General features: G+C 42.3%; 1 protein-coding gene across 1 annotated transcript in view; it reads left to right on the forward strand.

The window, feature by feature from the left end:
• The first annotated feature begins 12,511 nt into the window (after positions 1-12,511).
• Positions 12,512-16,503, forward strand: part of TRHR (thyrotropin releasing hormone receptor) — a 40,588-nt gene continuing 36,596 nt past the window's right edge. The window contains exons 1-2 of the mRNA XM_032416089.1: positions 12,512-12,723; positions 13,265-14,138. Of these exons, the coding sequence (XP_032271980.1) occupies positions 13,350-14,138 (789 nt within the window). The 5' untranslated portion in view covers positions 12,512-12,723; positions 13,265-13,349. The remainder of the gene's footprint in view (positions 12,724-13,264; positions 14,139-16,503) is intronic.

Genomic DNA, 16,503 nt, shown 5'->3' on the forward strand with positions numbered 1-16,503 from the left:
CGTACCACCACGGCAGAAGTGAGCAGTTACAGCAGAGGTGGTGTGGACTGCAAAGCCGAAACTATTTGTCCTCTGGCCTAGTACAGAAAGTTTCCCACTCAAAAAACAAACAAACAACAACAAACTTTTAAAAAAGGTTCCCAGTGCCTGGTGTATGCGATGCTGTTCCCAAGTGATGATCTGCCCCACTGCTGTCCTAGAGGACCTCCCATTCCATCTACCCCCCATCCCTTCATTCTCACATCTGTGCCCCCCTGCGTGAATGTGACAACACAGTGCCAAATTTCTGACCTGCCACCAATGGGCTAGCTTATTGTGTCTCAAAGTGGATGGACAGAAATATAAGCCTAGCCCACCAGCAAAACCCGATGAGGACATTCTACAAAAGGGAACTAGGCACAAAACCCAGTTTCCAGAGTACAGTTACTGTGACCTTTAAACATATTGGGGCCAGTGTTCAAGTGGGTGCGGAAAGAAACATTTAAAATCTCTTTTTAAGCAGAATCAGACCTAGAACTGTAAAGAACAAACTGATGGTGGCAGGAGCACAGGGGTGTGGGGAAGATGGGCGAAATGGGCGAAGCGCGGTGGGAGCTACGGGCTTCCAGTTATGGAGCGAGCAGGTGCCGGGGAAGAAAGGTCCGGCACGGGGACTACAGTCGATGGAACCGTAGTCGCTGCTTGGTGACAGATGGTAGCTTGCTTGTGGTGAGCACAGCACAACGTATCGAGTTGCTGAATCACTGTGTTGGACGCCTGAAAGTAATGTAACAGTGTGTGTCGACTATACTCAAATGAAAAAATAAAATATAGCCTTTTTAAAATTAGAATGCTCCCATCAACCTGTTGCCAGTCCCTCAGCTGCCTTCACGGTGGCTCAGCAGTTCTCACTTGAGAACGGGAGCCCGCCAGTGAGGCGCTCGCTCTAGCCCAAGGTGCCTCCGCGCATAAGGCAGCAATCAGGGGCGCCTGGGGGGCTCCGTCGTTAAGCGTCTGCCTCCAGCTCAGGTCGCGGTCCTGGCATCAAGCCCCGCATCGGGGCTCCCTGCCCCGCATCCGGCTCCCTGCCCCGCATCGGGCTCCCTGCTCTGCAGGGAGACTGCTTCTCCCTCTCCCACTCCCTCTGCTTGTGTTCCCTCTCTGGCTGTCTCTTTTTCTGTCAAATAAATAAAATCTTAAAAAAAAAAAAGACAGCAGTCAGTGGAAGTGGCAAAGGTAATTGGGGGAGTAGTGCTTCAGCCTCCCTGATCACTGGATTTCAAATGTTTTAATAAATAAAATCCAAGTCGTTTAATTTAAACAGTAGTTGGATAAAAATTTCACCTGAATACTTCATGCCTGGCTTCTCTTTCTCAAGAATCACTATAGCAACAGCAGGGGAGCAGGATTTGGCATTTCCTTAACCACAATTAAGGGAGTAACCCATAAAAGAGATGAACTTACCACATAACAACCATAAAATATGCATCGTTAGACCAGTAGAGCTCTGGGTTTCTCTTGCATTAATATGCATTCCATAAGAACAAAAAGCAGGAAGGTAAATAACGGTATTATCTCCAAAGATGAAATCGTACCCTGTATTCTCCAGGGGCCTTATCTGCATATGTACAGTGGGTTTAAAAGTCCCCAAGAGCCTGATTCTTTGACATCATGTGGGTTTTTCTGCTCTGTTCCCTTATGCAGCTCTCAGTCTCCACAGACGCTAGAGGCCAATGGCATTAAGTCTATGATGCGGAGGAGCTTTGGGCCGTTTCCACCCTGGAGGTAAACCAAGGCAGGAGAGCCAAAGCAGGCCGTGCAGTTTTAGAGATGGGATGAAATTCCAGAGGCACAACCAGAGGGTTCAACTTCCCGGGCTCGGTTCAGAAGGCAGCTTTGTTCAACTTCAGAGAGGAAACAGACTTCTTCCATTTTGGTTCCCTTGAGCTGATGGGGTAAGGGAGATGCGGTAGTCGGACTCTGAGTTACCTGAACCGTAAGCATCTCTTGGTTCTCAAGAATAGCCTAAAATACTCTCAAAATCAGACACTTAAAATCAGAATACGTCAATTATTCAACACCCTTAATTTTTTAAAGATTTTATTTATTATTTATTTATTTATTTGAGAGAGAGAGAGAGAGCAGGAGGGAGCGGGAGAGAGATTCTGAAGCACGCGGGGCTTGATCCCACTTGAGATCGTGATCTGAGCCAAAACCAAGAGTCAGAGGCTTAACTGACTGAGCCACCCAGGCGCCCCTCCAACACCTTTATTTTATAGACCAGGAAATTGAGGCTCAGAGAAGTGAAGCAAATTGCTGAAGGTCATCCAGCTGATTTATGGGATACTCAAATCCTTTAAGGGACACTCAAGGCTTTCATTTCCACGGCACATACCACCCTGCCTCCTTGTTCTTCCAAGCATGGACTGATTCTTTTTAAAAATGGCACTGGATCACTACATAGTATACTGAACTCTGGGTTGCCAAAAGCTCACGTTGCTTGTTGAAACATGTTGTTAAAAGCATGTGTCTAGAATGAGGAGAAAATATTCTCATGGCTTGTTGTGCCCTGGAAAGGTGGTGAACACTTGCCATCATCTAACTGACACAATAAGCAAGGAGAGTTTAAAGTTGCCGCATGCAGCATCTCCCTTGAAAGGCAGACAAGCAATCAACAGAAAGTGTTTTGATCTTTGAAGTACACTCACCCCTTAGGTAAGCCAATTCAGCCAGAATTTATCAGGGACAGGCATAATATTGTAGAAACTAGCTGCACTAGTATTCAATTACACATACTCAATAGAGCCAGGAGAATGCCGCTATCTGGGCAGGGTCTGGCATTTCTTCAGTTATTAGGATGTTGTAGAAAAATATAAAATGTTTCTCTCCAAAGACATTCTCCTGGTAGTGAGTCAGGTGAAACAATCCCTCGTTCTATAGACATGCTCCACCCATCACTCCTCTGCTTTATTACACACCTTCTCCCCGCAGCCCGAAATACCCCTCTCTTTCTACTCTCAAGAATCAGGACAGGGATTAGTTCCTCCTGGAGTTTTTTGGATCCTCTAGGCCAGGTTGGTGGCCACTCTTCCGTACAACTGAAGAGCTCACTGCATTTCTTCACATTCTCTTCTTGAACTTACAAGGTAATATTGTAACTCATATTTTGTGTTTGTTTGTCTCTCCCATTGGACCGTAAGCTACTTGAGAACAAGGGACCTTGTTTTATTTATCTTTGCTCCCCACAGTACTTAGAATAGGTTGGTGCAGAGTAAACGTTTATTTTCTGAAATACTATTTCGTGAATGATACTAACTGAATTTTTTATGACCTGCCCAATCTACTAGTTCATCATTTTCTCTCTCTGAAAGTATGCCCTTGAAGACTTGGACATCTTACTTGTTTGCATACACTTCCATTCCTCTTTCATTCTTAAGTTGATTAAATCATCAGAAGTCACATGAGCATTAACATGACTTTAAGCCAGTGGAAGTTCTGAGAAGACAGGGCACTTGCCTAGGGCTGTTGGGAGGTGGAAGCTGCGCATCTCTCCATCATACTGGCTTCGAGACTCTTTTGGGCCAGACCCACAGTAAGATGTACATTTTATATTATACTCATGTACCTCATAGCTTCTAGAGCCAGACTTCCAGGTCTGCCCCCTAGCTCTGGAATATATCAGCTCTGTCCTTATAAAGTTGTTTAACCCCTTGGTTTCTTCATCTGCAAAATGGAGTTGATAGTAAGATCTATCTGATAGGATTGTTATGAAAGTTAACTGAGTAGACTTCGAGTTCTTACTATCATATATATAGTGTACCATGTCAGTGTCAGCCATGATGTTATTACTTATATGAATAAGAAGTTTATGAAATAATACTTACCATATTATCTGTAACCTAAATAAAAATTTTCAAGAAACTTTAAATTGATTTCACAACCAAATATTGGGTCTTGCAGTTTGAAAATAACAATGCTTAGCAATTTCATTTTCTTTTTAGATATTCATTTGCTGGAGTTTGGTAAATGCCAGTTGCTTTTAAAAATCCCTTGAGGGCGCCTGGGTGGCTCAGTCGGTTAAGTGGCTGCCTTCAGTTCAGGTCATGATCCCAGGGTCCTGGGATCGAGTCCCACATTGGGCTCCCTGCTCAGAGGGGAGTCTGCTTCTCGCTCTCCCTCTGCCTGCCAATCCCCCTGCTTGTGTGCGTGCTCTCTCTCTCTCTGTCAAATAAATAAATAAAATCTTTAAAAAAATAAATAAATAAAAATAATAAAAATCCCTTGAGAACAGGCAGAAGAACCATAAAGCATCTGTCAGAAGGAGTCATAAGAATGGACACTCCAGCCTCCCTGACTTATTTCAAAATTTTATTCCGCACAAAAGGACCTACACTATCCATTCCGTTCATCATTAAGTAGAGTTGAGTCCTGTTTTTCTGTCATTACTCTGCAGTATAGATAAGCATTCAGCTTCATAGCTGGGCCTGCCACTTCTTGAAACCAATAAGCAGTTAGTGGGGTACAACTTCAGAAGCCCATGCCCCCAAATCAGCAGAATTAGAAGACAATCTTTTTCTTCTACTTTAAGTATACGATCTGTTAACGTTTACTCAGTACACTCTTTGTGTGGGCATAATTCTAATAATTTTAACTCCTATTATTTCATGTGATCCTTAAAAAGAACACAAGACCCTATGAGAGAGTTACTATTGTTATTCCTACTTGACAAAGGAAAATATTGAGACTCAGAAAAGTTCAAGGATTTGCCAAAGTCACACAGAGAGTAAGTGAGCTGGGACTGAAGACCAGTTGGTCTGAGTAAAGAACCCCGGGCTCAACATTTGCCTTTGCAATAGGCCTCCACGTTCAAGGGTGGGGGAGTCAGGCACTGCGTGTTAACAGAGGAGCTTTTCACTGTGGGACATCCTCAGAGACCAGATACCTGCTGCTCTCCAACCGAGAATTTTCTATGCTTCCTACCTTCTCCATTCCCCAGGTGGCTGGCCAGGGGCTATTTGTCCAACTCTTTATTGCTTGTTGTTGTTTTTTTCTCCTGGCCCTGAGTCCTGTTGATCTTCTCCCTGGTCTTTGAAATTGCTCCATACCTTTTCGCATGGAATTAGTCTCTCCTAACCCTGTACATCTTTAAAAATGTGTACACACCTCAATTATAGCAGCTAACACACTGCAGTATAATTAGCAGTTTATGGAAGTCACTCCTGCCAGGCTGGGAGCTGCTCTGTGCTTTTCATATTTATATTTCTATCTACAGTGTCTGGCATGGAGCCTGTCAAACAGTTGGCATATACTAAGTACACATTTAACAAGTATGAATCGGAAGAACAGGTGGACAGGCAAAGGAACCTTTCCTCCTGAAGGTGAGAAATGGCTCTGTAATGTCCTGTCCTGACTCATCCACCACACTGCTTCCCTGCTATCCTTCTTTGCAAAGGATTTCCCCGCAGACTGGAAAGTTTAAAAAATATATAATAAAATATTTCAGAAATATCTTGCCTTAGTAGAGATTACTATGATGATTTCATAAAATGAAAATTTGGTCCACATTAATGCCTCTTTTTAATTTTTTTGGTTTTTAATCATTTCCAATATTAGAGTGGCCTTTGATTCTCAAAGATGCTATACTTCTAATTTTGGCAGATCTTTCTTAACTCCTTCAAACAAACCTGCATTCCTATTCTATTCTATTCTATTCTATTCAACTCCACCCACCTTCCTATAGCTTGGAGCCACCGTGGGACTGTCACAAATCTTTTCTTCGTGAAGACCCCTTCTGCACCTCAGTGCTAAGATGATCTTGTCAGTGACACCAAATATCCCGCTGCAACTAACAACCTGATAATTAAGTGACCCGATCATTAAACAATAATTATTATATACAACTTCAATAATCTGTGCTCTTCTTTCTGTCTTAGAAAACTCTTTAAGCCAACAATTCCTAACAATGAAAACAAATCATGTTTTCAGAGTTTTCTATATTACCATCCTAATTTCAAAGGCATCAGTAAGAATTTCAATTCCACAAATTCCCTAACTTGCTATGAACGTAATTATGATGAAAGAACAAATGCTTGCATTTTTGTTGATTAGTTAATAAAATTACTGAGGCATAAAAACATTCAACGTTATATTTTACATTAACTCAGTTTTAAAGAATAAAAATGATATGGCACTAGGATCTCCACAGAGACATAACTTAGTCAAACCGTTAAAACAACCCCATTGGATACAGCAAGATACACTTTACAACTTAGATATTATAAAGGCGCTATGTGGTGTTTTATCGAGTTTAATAATACTAGTTTTATATTCTACAAACAAGTTTCTACTTGTTTTATATTCTACTACAAGTTCAGTGTAGTAAATACACTAAACTTTAACTTTGTGCCAAGGGCTGGACTGAGTGTTTGATAGGTATCATGTCATTTACTCAATCACATCTATTCTATGAATTATATTTTAAGTCAATAATTTGAGAAAATTAACTCACTCATATATACACCAATTTGTGTTGTACCCAAACTACCTTCTCTGTGGATTGTGTATGTTCTGTCCGCTGCATGCTGCCAGGCACATAAATGCATAAAACAGAGTTCACCCTTAACGTGTATGGTTACTTTCTGCTTTGAATTTTTTACATCTAGCCATTATGTAGATTTGTATGAAAACAAAACATTATGTAGCTTTGTGTGAAATGGTGCAATTGTTTTGGAAAACATTTTGGCAGTTTCTTAAAAAACATAAACATATACTAAATTTATGTCCCAACAATTTCACTCTTGGAGAATTTGGTTACTCTTATCCAAGAAAAATGACAAAATATGTCCACAAACATTGTATTTGCATGGATATTAATAAAAGTTTTATTCATAATAACCAAAACCTAAAAACAATCAAATTGTCCACAAATAGGTGAATGTATAAACAAAATATGGTAGCTCCATATATCCATACAATGAAATAGGATGCATCAATAAAAGGGAATAAACTACTGATTCATGCAACAAATGGATATTTATTTAAAAAAATTATGCTGATTTAAAGAAGCCAGACACAAAAGAGTACATATTGTATAATTCCACTTACATGAAATTCTTCAAAAGATGAATATAATCTTGACATAGAAAGCTGAGCAACATTTGCCTGAACACAGAATTGTTCAGGGAATACAGAATTGGCTGGGTATTTTTAGGTTGAGTTCTACTATATATTTTTTTTTAAATCTAAGGTCCTATTTTCTCCCCAAATGTGGACATTAAGTAATATAAAGTATATATAATAGAGAAACAAAAAGGAAGGGCAGTTTGTGCCCAAAAGACCCATTACCATCTAACCTACCTTACCGTTTAGGGCACAAAGATTCCATGCCTTTTCCAATTAGCACAAACACAACTTCATAAACCTATTACGTAAAGTATTTTCGTTTGTTGATCAACAGCCAACAATTTTCTCTAGCTAATATTTAAATTTCAGTGAAAATGGATTTTGACATTTTTCTGGAGTTTGCCAAATGCCTTCTCCTACTCCAGGCTCTAGGCTGAAGCTTATACTGCACGGAGGAACCCAGAGGATTCTTAGTTCAGTATTGAGGTTGACTCAGCATCAAATCCTCTTTTGACTTTGTTTTCTACTGCCAGAACCCGGACCTTATATCTCAGTTCCAGGGAGTAAGTCTTTGCCTTGGGTTTGTGTCTGATTCTTAACTTGATAGACTGTACCAGGTTCAGCAACTCTAAACCTAGAAACCCGCATAGTTCTATAATTTCCCTCAGGAACTCGAGTCCTATGTTCTGTTGCCAAAATGTTCTGATGCTGTCACCTTTCTGAATCTTTGCACATTCTCTGCATCCAGTTTATTTCATCCTCCAACAGCCTGGACCACCAAGGACCGCCAATCCTTCATCCCCAGAGACCAATATCTGTTGGTCTAGCTCAGTGATTCTTGACCACTGTTTAACTAACCAAGCTTAGGCTTTGCTTCCTGACTGATTAAATAAGAATATCTGGGAAAGAGACCTAAGTATCTGCATTTTTAAAAGCCCTCCAGATGGTTCTGAAATTCAGACAGGGAAGAGAAGGCTGAGAATGGGGTGAGGCAAGGGAGAGTGCAAAATTTAAGGGGGCTCCAATAAAACAGGAATCAAGATATAACTTTAATGTACTATTTTTAAAAATTAAAAGGAGGGGCTCCTGGGTGGCTCAGTTGCTTAAGCATTCTACTCTTGATTTCGGTTCAGGTCAGGATCACAGGGTCATGAGATTGAGCCCCCTGTCGACTCCGGGGCTCCGGGCTCCATGCAGAGTCTGCTTGTCCCTCTCCCTCTGCTCCTCCCCCTGCTTGCACTCTCTCTGTCTCTCAAATAAATAAATAAATAAATAAATAAATAAATAAATAAATAAAATCTTTTAAAAAATGAATGCAAAGTAATCCATAATAAGCAAAATATTAAAATTTATAAAAGGCTCAGTACTTGGAGCCTGAGGTGGAAGGGAAAAATTCATAATATTGATAGTGTCTTTATTTAAAATTTTGATATGTTATTCATCATAGACTTGTTTGCATTTATCTTAATTTAAAAAATAGTCCATGAAGATATTGATTCTATTAATCACTGAGGTTTTGGGTACTCCTTGAAATGTTGCCTTCTCCTCACCCTGGTCTGGGTCCTACAAACCACTGACCTAGTCACATGCTCTGCATTACCTCTGACCCTAGTGCCAGTTGACTGAAGTGAGCACAGATATTCTTTCCCAACAATTTTCCACCTGCCAAGCCAAGCTCCAGTTATGACAGTATAAGATAGAGAAACATATATAATATATACATATATACTGCATGTAATATATGTAATATATACATATATATTGCATGTAATATGTATATATATAATATACACATTATATATATATATATACACACACATATATATGTATATATACAAGTCAATTGCTTTTGTCCGAAGTTCCAATCTCTTTCTCAAGCCTGAGTCCAATTGTAGGAATACACCTATACCCAAAACATATAGGAGGACTAAGCTAGTATGTACATTTTTAAAATTCTGTCTAGGCGACTCTGATCCATCATTGCTCCCCATCTCCCACATTAGAACAATTGAGCTAGGTCAGTGTTGCTCCAAGTGTGGTCCACAGACCAACAGCATCAGCATCACCTGGAAGTTTATAAGAAATGTTTGTAAGAAAGGCTCAGGTCCCATCCCTGAGCTACTTAAACAGCAATTCGGGAATGGAACCAGGAATCTAGATTTTAATAAGCTCTCCAGGAGATTCAGATGCATGCTAAAGTTTAAGAAAGGCTGATGGTATAAATAATCATCTATCTACTCATGGATTCATGACAACCTGTGGACAGCCACCTCCTCCCTAGATAGCTAAGATCACCTCCAGAAATAAGGGTGGGGCTTGCCCTCATTCTTCCTGCGTAGAGACAGGCAGGCCCAGCAGGTGTGATATCACGTCAGCCAATGTGTCCCAGGAATGGAGACTTGCCAAGCGAATGGTTTCCTGGGGTACCCAGGAAAGGGCAAGCCAGATTCTGAGAGTAAGCTGTGTGACTGGAAATGCCAGAGGTCAGAAGCAGAAGTGCTAGATCTCTCCTCAAGCTCAAGGGTCAAGTCTGAGTCCAGACCAAAAAGAAAGTCCCGGCTAGAAGTCCAAGGACATTCTTCCAAAGGAGCCTGTGAAGTTTCATGCTCGTTGTTATTGATGCTAGCTGAGTGGCACGTGAGTGAGAAGGCCTGACTAACGGCGTGAGGTCAGAGAAAACAGGCTGGGACTGAAATGGCCATGAGCAATGCGTGTGGTGTGTGGGTTTGCCATCTACACGGCTGTACTCAGGACTCACCAGTCTTTTCCAAGCAGATACCACTAGACTGTTTTCAAACTTCTCTCTAGTCAGAAGTACTCAAAAGATATAAAAGCCGTGGTTGGTTATAATGTGGCCCCCACCACTGACAGATGCCTTTCCCTTCACACCTGAACCCTCTCAACATAAGCTGTTAGTGCATTTCTCCCTGTAACTGTTTGTAAGTCTGCTTCTCCCAATAGACCATGACCTATGCGAAGATAAAAACAAAATTTTACATACTAGGTGCCTGGTACATAGGCGGAGTGTAACAATTATGTGCTCAAAAATGAGTGGCGCCTGGGTGGCTCAGTTGGTTAAGCGTCTGCCTTCGGCTCAGGTCATGATCCCAGGGTCCTGGGATGGAGCCCCGCACTGGGCTCCCTGCTCAGCGGGGGGTCTGCTTCTCCCTCTCCCTCTGCCCCTCCACCCCACTCGTGTTCTCTCTCTCGCTCTCTTGCTCTCTCTCTGATAAATAAATAAACAAATAAAATCTTTTAAAAAATGAATAGAGATACAAAATAGACTCAGAATGATGACGTCATATAGAAACAGTGAGGAATATGGTAAAATTTGGCATGGAGTTGGAGTTGCCAGAGCCGAGAGCATTATGGCTGCTCTCTCCCCTCACCTTTACTACCCAAGAGTAAGATTTGCAGTCAAGTCTTCCCAGGAGTCCTGAAAGCTCAAATCCTGGGGAGGAGTGGGAAGATGGGCTATATGAACTATGACTTTTCAAGAGATATACTAGGTTGGAGTGGTGGGTTGGGGTGGAGAAGGAAGGCAGTGCCTTCTCCTGGGAAGCAATTTTTTATTCCAAAATGTAAAGGGCTAAGCAAGAAATGGGGTGTTCAGAGTAACCTCTGTCCTCTAGTCCAGAGAGAGAGGCAGGAAGGGCATCTGCTACCCAGTGTGCTGAAGCAGTTGGGGAAGGAAAGTAGAGTGCCAGCAGAAATCCTACTCGGGGTGAGAGACTGTGCATTTGGCTGGTACCCTCCACTGTCTCTGAGGAACTTGCATGTGGTAAGGAACCAAGCCTCAGATGGCTACAGAGGCCGGGAATGTGTGATGACTGAGGGAAGCTAGCATGCGTGACAGACAAATAGGGAGGAAGTGAGGGGTGAGGAAAATCCAAGAGGGCACATCCTGTATGAAGGACCCCCATACACCGCTGCCCCCCACCACAACTCAACTTCAGCTGATTATTTCTATTCAGGAATAGAGGCCCAGGATTGTCCGATCTTTCTAATTTTTATGAGAGGCAGAAAATCTGAGTTAGTATACAATCTCCCAGTTTTGAAAAGGAGACAACAGTCAAATCATTTTAAATCACACTTGAGCCTGCACTGTACACACCAAACAATAAACGTCTCAAAGCTGAATCTGGGTCGTGGGTCATTCATTTGTGATATGATGCTTTGAAAAGAGAAATAGATAGTCAAGGAGCCCTCGGTGGTTCAGAGGGTGGGATTACCCAATACGATCCAGAGTTTTACCTTCATCTTGTTGGTACCTAGCCTTGCACATGGTTTTGATATCCCCATGGTTCTGTATACTCTAAATCTACACTTCCATCGACATCTAGAAGGAAGAACATCTAAACTTCTTAAAACGGAGAATCAAACTATTCACCATATAAGGAATTTTGTTCAGGGCTGGTTTTTCATGTCAGTTCATAAAATAAAAGTGGACAAACATTACCATTCCGTATATTCGGTTGGTGCCGGTGGAAGGGAGACACGTTTTCTGAGCCTCTATAAAAAACGGTAAGGATTTGTCCATGGGCTACTTTAGAGCAATAAAAGTCAGGCTGAAGTACACTTTTCTAAAAAAGCATCCATGAAGTTTCCTTTCGGAGCTGTGGTACCAGAGTGGCCCTGGCCTAGATTTCCACGGGATATTTTCACCTAGAGATAAATACACACTAAATGTTGCTGGGTGGGACCGTGGTGGGTATACCAGAGGTGGGTGAAGAGGGGAGAGGCACCCGGAACAGGTGGAGAGATTCTAATAAGTGATGCAGAGCCAGAGTTGAAAAACAAACTGAACAGATAATATGTAGGTTTAAGTCCGTGTTCTTAGCTCAAAGAGTTTTTAGAAAAATAATTTTATAAGCCTCGGCAGAGTGCAGCTGAAATGGTTTAAAATCAATTTCAACTCATCTTCCATTCATATAACACAAGAGGAGGGGGCCATCATCACCGGCTCACTGGAGAAATGGTTTAAGGGTTTCCATCGTAGAGAAAGCAGCTGATTTCAGTTCAGACAGATATTTCAAGCTTCAAGGGCTGTGTCTGGACTGAGAAGAATTTGCTCTCCCCAGAGTCCTATCACACAGGGTGTGTAAATATATTTCAGGGCTGCTCGGGTCCTGGAGTTCCTGCAGGACTTAGACTAGAAGCAAGTGCAGTCCCCGCCGCTCCTGGACCCCTTGCTTAGGATTTCAGCCTTCCAGATGGAGGACGGTGTCATCAGCACATTTAAAAGGAGATCCTTCAAGGGGAGAAGATAATGAATCAGTGAGAAAGGACAGGCAGTTGGGCGGGGGGGGGGCGGTGGTGGAGAGAGGGCGAGGGAGAGAGGGCGGGAGAGAGGGAGAGAGCGTGTGTGCTCATTAGGGGACGCTCTCTGATTTGACAGGCTCGCCCCGCGGCTCCCCAGGCAGCTCCGGCAGCTGCGGCCGTGCTCGGGCCACACTCGCAAAGGGTCCAGAGGGTTCAGAGAACTGCGATGCTGAGGACTGAGCGCTGCAAAGCGGTCTCCCCGTCCGCAAAGTAGACCAGACCTCCTGCGGGATTGGAAACTTGCACTTTCCACTGCTTCATCCACCAGAAAAAAAAGCAGGCAGCGCTACTGAGGGAAAGGTAAGAGAAGAAATTGGTCGCTATGGGGAAGGTAGGGCAGGGCGGCAGGGGGAAACGCAGGCTGAAAGACTTGGCGTTTTGTAGCCCAGCGATCCCACCCTCTGAGAGCAAAGGAGGCAAACTCTAAATTCCTACCAAGCTTCATCATTGAGCCTCTCCGCTTTCCACACGCCTGGTCCCTTTTTCCTCTTTACACTTTTCCCAAGCATCGGAGAGGTTTCTTTGTATTTCTTTTTCAGCTAGCAGATATCATTTAGCTTTTCCTTCTGGGCACCCTTTCAAAGTAGGGAGCTTCCTCTGTTTCTCTTCCGCATTTTTTCTCCATTAAGAGGAAACAGGTGCCTCTTATTAAGCTGGTTAAAGACAGTTCCTCCATCCTACACTAGAGTTGCAATAAAGGGAGTTTTCAGAAGTACATGTGAGCCCTGTTACTGGAGAAACACGGGAGGTGAAAGCAGAGGAAAAGAGAGCTACCTGCCCGTGACTGGCTCCATTTGAAACGGGGACGTTGTGAATGAATTTGGACTCTAACTCTTCACAGGGGGAGAGAACAACTGCGATAAAGGAAGGCCACCGGGAAGAGGATGTTTTGAGAAGTGTTTCAGAGAAACTTCAAACCTGTGAAGATGGAAAACGAGACAGTAAGTGAACTGAACCAAACACAGCTTCAGCCGAGAGCGGTGGTGGCCCTCGAGTACCAAGTGGTCACCATCTTACTTGTGCTCATAATCTGTGGTTTGGGCATCGTGGGCAACATCATGGTAGTGTTGGTGGTCATGAGAACCAAGCACATGAGGACCCCCACAAACTGCTACCTGGTGAGTCTGGCAGTAGCCGATCTCATGGTCTTGGTGGCTGCAGGCCTCCCCAACATAACAGACAGTATCTATGGTTCCTGGGTCTACGGCTACGTTGGATGCCTCTGCATCACTTACCTCCAGTACTTGGGCATTAATGCATCCTCTTGTTCCATCACAGCCTTTACCATCGAGAGGTACATAGCGATCTGTCACCCCATCAAAGCCCAGTTTCTCTGCACATTTTCCAGAGCCAAAAAGATCATCATCTTTGTCTGGGCCTTCACATCCATTTATTGTATGCTCTGGTTCTTCTTGCTGGATCTCAACATTAGCACCTACAAAGATGCTGTCGTGGTGTCCTGTGGCTACAAGATCTCCAGGAATTACTACTCACCTATTTACCTAATGGACTTTGGTGTCTTTTATGTTATGCCAATGATACTGGCCACCGTCCTCTATGGATTCATAGCTAGGATCCTCTTCTTAAATCCCATTCCTTCAGATCCTAAAGAAAACTCTAAGACATGGAAAAACGACTCAACCCATCAGAACAAGAGTTTGAATTCAAAGACCTCTAATAGATGTTTCAGCAGCACAGTATCTTCGAGGAAGCAGGTAAGCAAACCTGAGCCAGCAAGTCCACGGAAACAGTGTGGGATAGAGTTCCTTGCAGGATGGCATCAACTTTGCCCTCCTTAGCTGACGGCAAAATCAAAATACAATCATGCCAATGTTTCACAGTGTAAGCGTCTGCTTTACATGTGAAATCCATCTCTAAAGCAACCGAAGATCTAAAAATAGGTGGGGAAAATGTGAGAGCACACCAGCAGGTATCAGTGGAGGTGCTGGGAGGATAGAAGGAAATATAAACAGCAACTCTAGAAATCCACTTTTAAAATGTGTGCGATTCTCTGGGAAATGTAATCGAAATACCTGCACCATTGGTGGCTTCTCTGGGGAGCAGCTGGGTAGCTTTAAGAATTCTATGGCATGACAGAGATTTGATAAGATAGTTGGAGAAAAGATGAGTCAGAGCAAAAATGAAACTTTCCTACCGTTCTACAGCTTCTCACTGAGATTTAATAACTGAGAGGGGTTCCTGGTCCTGGACTTACTAGTTTTAGTGGGGAAAGAGCCTATCACCTTCTCCCCCAGCTCCCTACAAAGTGTCCCAGCATGCAGAAATGGAAAACGCACTCTCCTTAGGAAATGTTCTGGTAAAAAGGCTAACACCAACTTCAATTCATTGGTGAGAAAGAATGATTACATTTTTTTAAATGTGTTTCTCCTGGTAAGCGTAACTAAAAATCCCTTTAGCTTTCAGAGCACCAAATGTGGATGTGGTTACAGCTAAATAGTGGTTTTCCTAGTGGATGAAGTGCAACTTTGTTATAGTAGATACAGTTTATAAGACAATATAAGCATAAAATACTTGTATATCATATACATTTTCAGCTATATTTACACAATTGTTCTAAGTTACTTAATGAACTTAGCTTTCAGTTCCTTTTTCTTCTTTGCTGAACAGAATAAGTACATAGGAAACATTTATTCTCATAGCTGAAAAAGAAAACTTGAAATCAGCAATACCGGCTCTTTCTCTCTCTTTTTTCCCCCTGCAGGGAATACAGTTCTTCCTGTGTGCTTAGATAGAAGCTGAGCACACTTTTTAAAGTACGCATATGGATTATATACATGCTATTACTTCCGAAACTCTAGATTAGCTGATATATGAAGAATTTTAATTGGACATATGGGCACACACTGAAATGAGCTGCTAATAAATGTGGGTGTTGTAGATATGCATGAAATGAATAAGGAACTATAACTTAAAGGGAGTCTATACACCATTTTAAATGATACTTTGAGATTTGATTTAACAGAACATTTTTTATTAAGGATACCAGACAGGGAGGACCTGAGAACTATTGCCGGCTCTTAGATTCCTGTTGCTTTGGGTCTAGCAATGCTACCTAATACGAGGCTTGTTTGGCCATCCATTACCCAAAACTTGATTAAGGGAAACTTAGAGCTGTTGACCATCTGCCAAGACAAACATTAACAAATACAGTAAGAAAGTAAAGAACATGTACATCTCAATTTGAGATCAAACATGGGTTAATGTCTGCAGCAAAGAAGGTCAGTGAGTAAATTTGTTCATTAGACTCCAGTTTATATTCTTGTTGTAAATTCTAAAAAAGATTGTCTGGTCTAATGTCCTTCTTCTCAATTATAGTCATTAGTACCTATCAGCATTATTAATGTGCTTTTTTTTTTTTTTTTTTTTATTGAGAGAGAGAGAGAGCATGAGAGAGAGGAGGGTCAGAGAGAGAGAAGCAGACCCCCTGCTGAGCAGGGAGCCGGATGTGGGACTCGATCCTGGGACTCCAGGATCGTGACCTGAGCCGAAGGCTGTCGCTTAACCAACTGAGCCACCCAGGCGCCCATTAATGTGCTTTAAATTGCTAATTATGTTACATGTTCACACTCCTATTTCAAAGCTGTTACAGATAGGCTTTATAGAGCCTTTATAGAGGCTGGTGATAGAAGAAAAAGTCAAAGATTTGGCTCCAAACAATCCTGGGCTTACATGCCAGGGTTCCAATCGAATAGTATGACCTTGAATAGGCAGAACTCTCTGAGCCTCAGTTTCCTAATCTAGAAAAGGAGGATCAATAGCAGCATCCGGGGTTGCAATGAGGGTTCAGTGGAACATCTTATGAAATGGAGTGGTGATTAACACCTGACAATTAGCCTCCTTCCTAGTTTTATATTGTGTTGGCAACTGTAAGACAAATATGGATTCATTCTTTAAAATGCTATATACATTCACCATTTAAACAGATTAGCTGTTGAACAGATGTGTATATGTTCTAGTAACTTCTCTAAGGAACTTTTTAATTATTAAGGCATTTGGAAATGTATTCAGAGCATTTGGGTTTGTCACAATCGCAACACTGTCAGAGAGCCTTCAAGAGGG

The sequence above is a fragment of the Phoca vitulina genome, unplaced genomic scaffold, assembly GCF_004348235.1.
Source record: "Phoca vitulina isolate PV1807 unplaced genomic scaffold, GSC_HSeal_1.0 scaffold18, whole genome shotgun sequence".
NCBI classification, from domain to species: domain Eukaryota; kingdom Metazoa; phylum Chordata; class Mammalia; order Carnivora; family Phocidae; genus Phoca; species Phoca vitulina.